This window comes from Halyomorpha halys, unplaced genomic scaffold, assembly GCF_000696795.3.
Source record: "Halyomorpha halys isolate HHAL.00 unplaced genomic scaffold, Hhal_1.1 Scaffold615.1, whole genome shotgun sequence".
Classification (NCBI taxonomy): Eukaryota; Metazoa; Arthropoda; class Insecta; order Hemiptera; family Pentatomidae; genus Halyomorpha; species Halyomorpha halys.
The window spans coordinates 53,814-55,226 of record NW_027105445.1 but is presented as its reverse complement, the minus strand read 5'-3'; the positions used below and the strand labels follow the sequence as shown (position 1 = coordinate 55,226).

Genomic DNA, 1,413 nt, shown 5'->3' with positions numbered 1-1,413 from the left:
AGTACGATAGTCCATTTTGTAGGAAATTTAATTACCCCTTTTCTTGGGCATTGCCCTGGTTGCCACGCCCATGAGATACTTCTTATGGAACTATCCTATGTTCCTTACCTCTTCCCAGTATGAAATGCAAGAACATTAACCTTTTGTAAATACTCTTGAGACAGGACATCGATACCGCCGTAGAAGGATCCCTTGCGATGCCGACCGACTTAGATGAGCACAGAAGACTGTGGCTGCCTAAATTGGGCGGGAAGGCTTTGGAGGAGAGTCGTCAGGGCCTTTGGCGGGAATCGACCCCCAACACCTCCGCCGCTACCTCCTCCCGTCTACTACTACACCCGTGAGTATATTCTACGTGTTTATTAAAGCAGCCTATATGGTAAATCCATATTTCCATATTATATGGTTCATTTCCATTTGCTCAGACGAAATCTTTAGATTTAAAAAAAATATATATACATCAGGAATCATTAGATGTACAGATGTTTGACAGGAATCAAAATAAAGCTAGTTTAACGTGTCATAATTTTGTGTATAACACTTATCTTCGTAGTAGTAGTAGTTTTTATGATATCTGACAAAAGAAATTCACAAAATGTTGATTTCGAGTAGTTCCAACAAACTTTTAGATTTATGAAAAGTATATCTCAGAAACCATTTGAAGTAAAGATGTCTAGCAGCACTTAAAATAAAGCTAGTTTATCTTCGTATGGTTTGTACTGTTTGTGCTAATAGAATTTTTAATATAAAAGTTTGTCGAAACAACTATAAATCAAATATCTAGTCCAAACACTTCGTTTTAGCAAATATCATGTAAACTAATTCTGCCACGAAGATAAATTTCATAAACTACTCCATAGTAAATTTAACAGGCATTAATTTGAGTATTTGAGTATTGGCGAATTGCTGAAATAAATTGATTTATAGTTGTTCGGACAAATTTTCATTTGCCAAATTTATATTCATATGTGAATATCACAAAAACTACTACTCCTACGAAGATAAGTGTCATAAACTACTTTACAGTAAGTTAAATTTCCTTTATTTTTAGTATTGGCAGACATATGTGCTTCTTATGGATCTAGAGATATATTTTCTCAAAAATCCAACTTTTTATAGGAACAACTAGAAATTTACATTTTGTGAGTATATTTTGTCAAATATCATAAAAACTATTTTTCTTTTTAAGATGAGCATTATAAACCATATTATAGTAAATATAACTAGCTTTAATTGGAGTGCTGGCAGACATCTGTACGTCCGATGGTTTCTGAAATGAAGTTTTTCATAAATCAAACTTATTGTCCGAACAACTATAAATCAATTTATTTTAACAAATATCATGAAAACTACTATTCCTACGAAGATAAAGATTGTAACTTCTGTATAGTCCATTAAACTAGCTTTAATTTG

The 1,413-nt window shown here is 32.8% G+C and overlaps 2 protein-coding genes across 6 annotated transcripts in view; one reads left to right on the top strand and one right to left on the bottom strand.

The window, feature by feature from the left end:
* The window catches only part of LOC106684784 (uncharacterized), an 18,579-nt gene that overhangs the window by 4,466 nt on the left and 12,700 nt on the right, over positions 1 to 1,413 (top strand). For 2 of the 4 annotated variants that reach the window (XM_014427056.3, XM_014427057.3), the window contains exon 2: positions 165 to 340. In XM_014427056.3, the coding sequence (XP_014282542.1) occupies positions 214 to 340 (127 nt within the window). In that variant the 5' untranslated portion in view covers positions 165 to 213. Of the gene's footprint in view, positions 1 to 160; positions 341 to 1,413 lie in introns of all 4 variants that reach the window. The other 2 variants (XM_024362817.2, XM_067051343.1) reach the window with 1 other exon arrangement.
* LOC106684781 (uncharacterized) overlaps positions 1 to 1,413 on the bottom strand; it is a 67,279-nt gene that overhangs the window by 58,715 nt on the left and 7,151 nt on the right. The gene's annotated exons all lie outside the window — the stretch shown is intronic.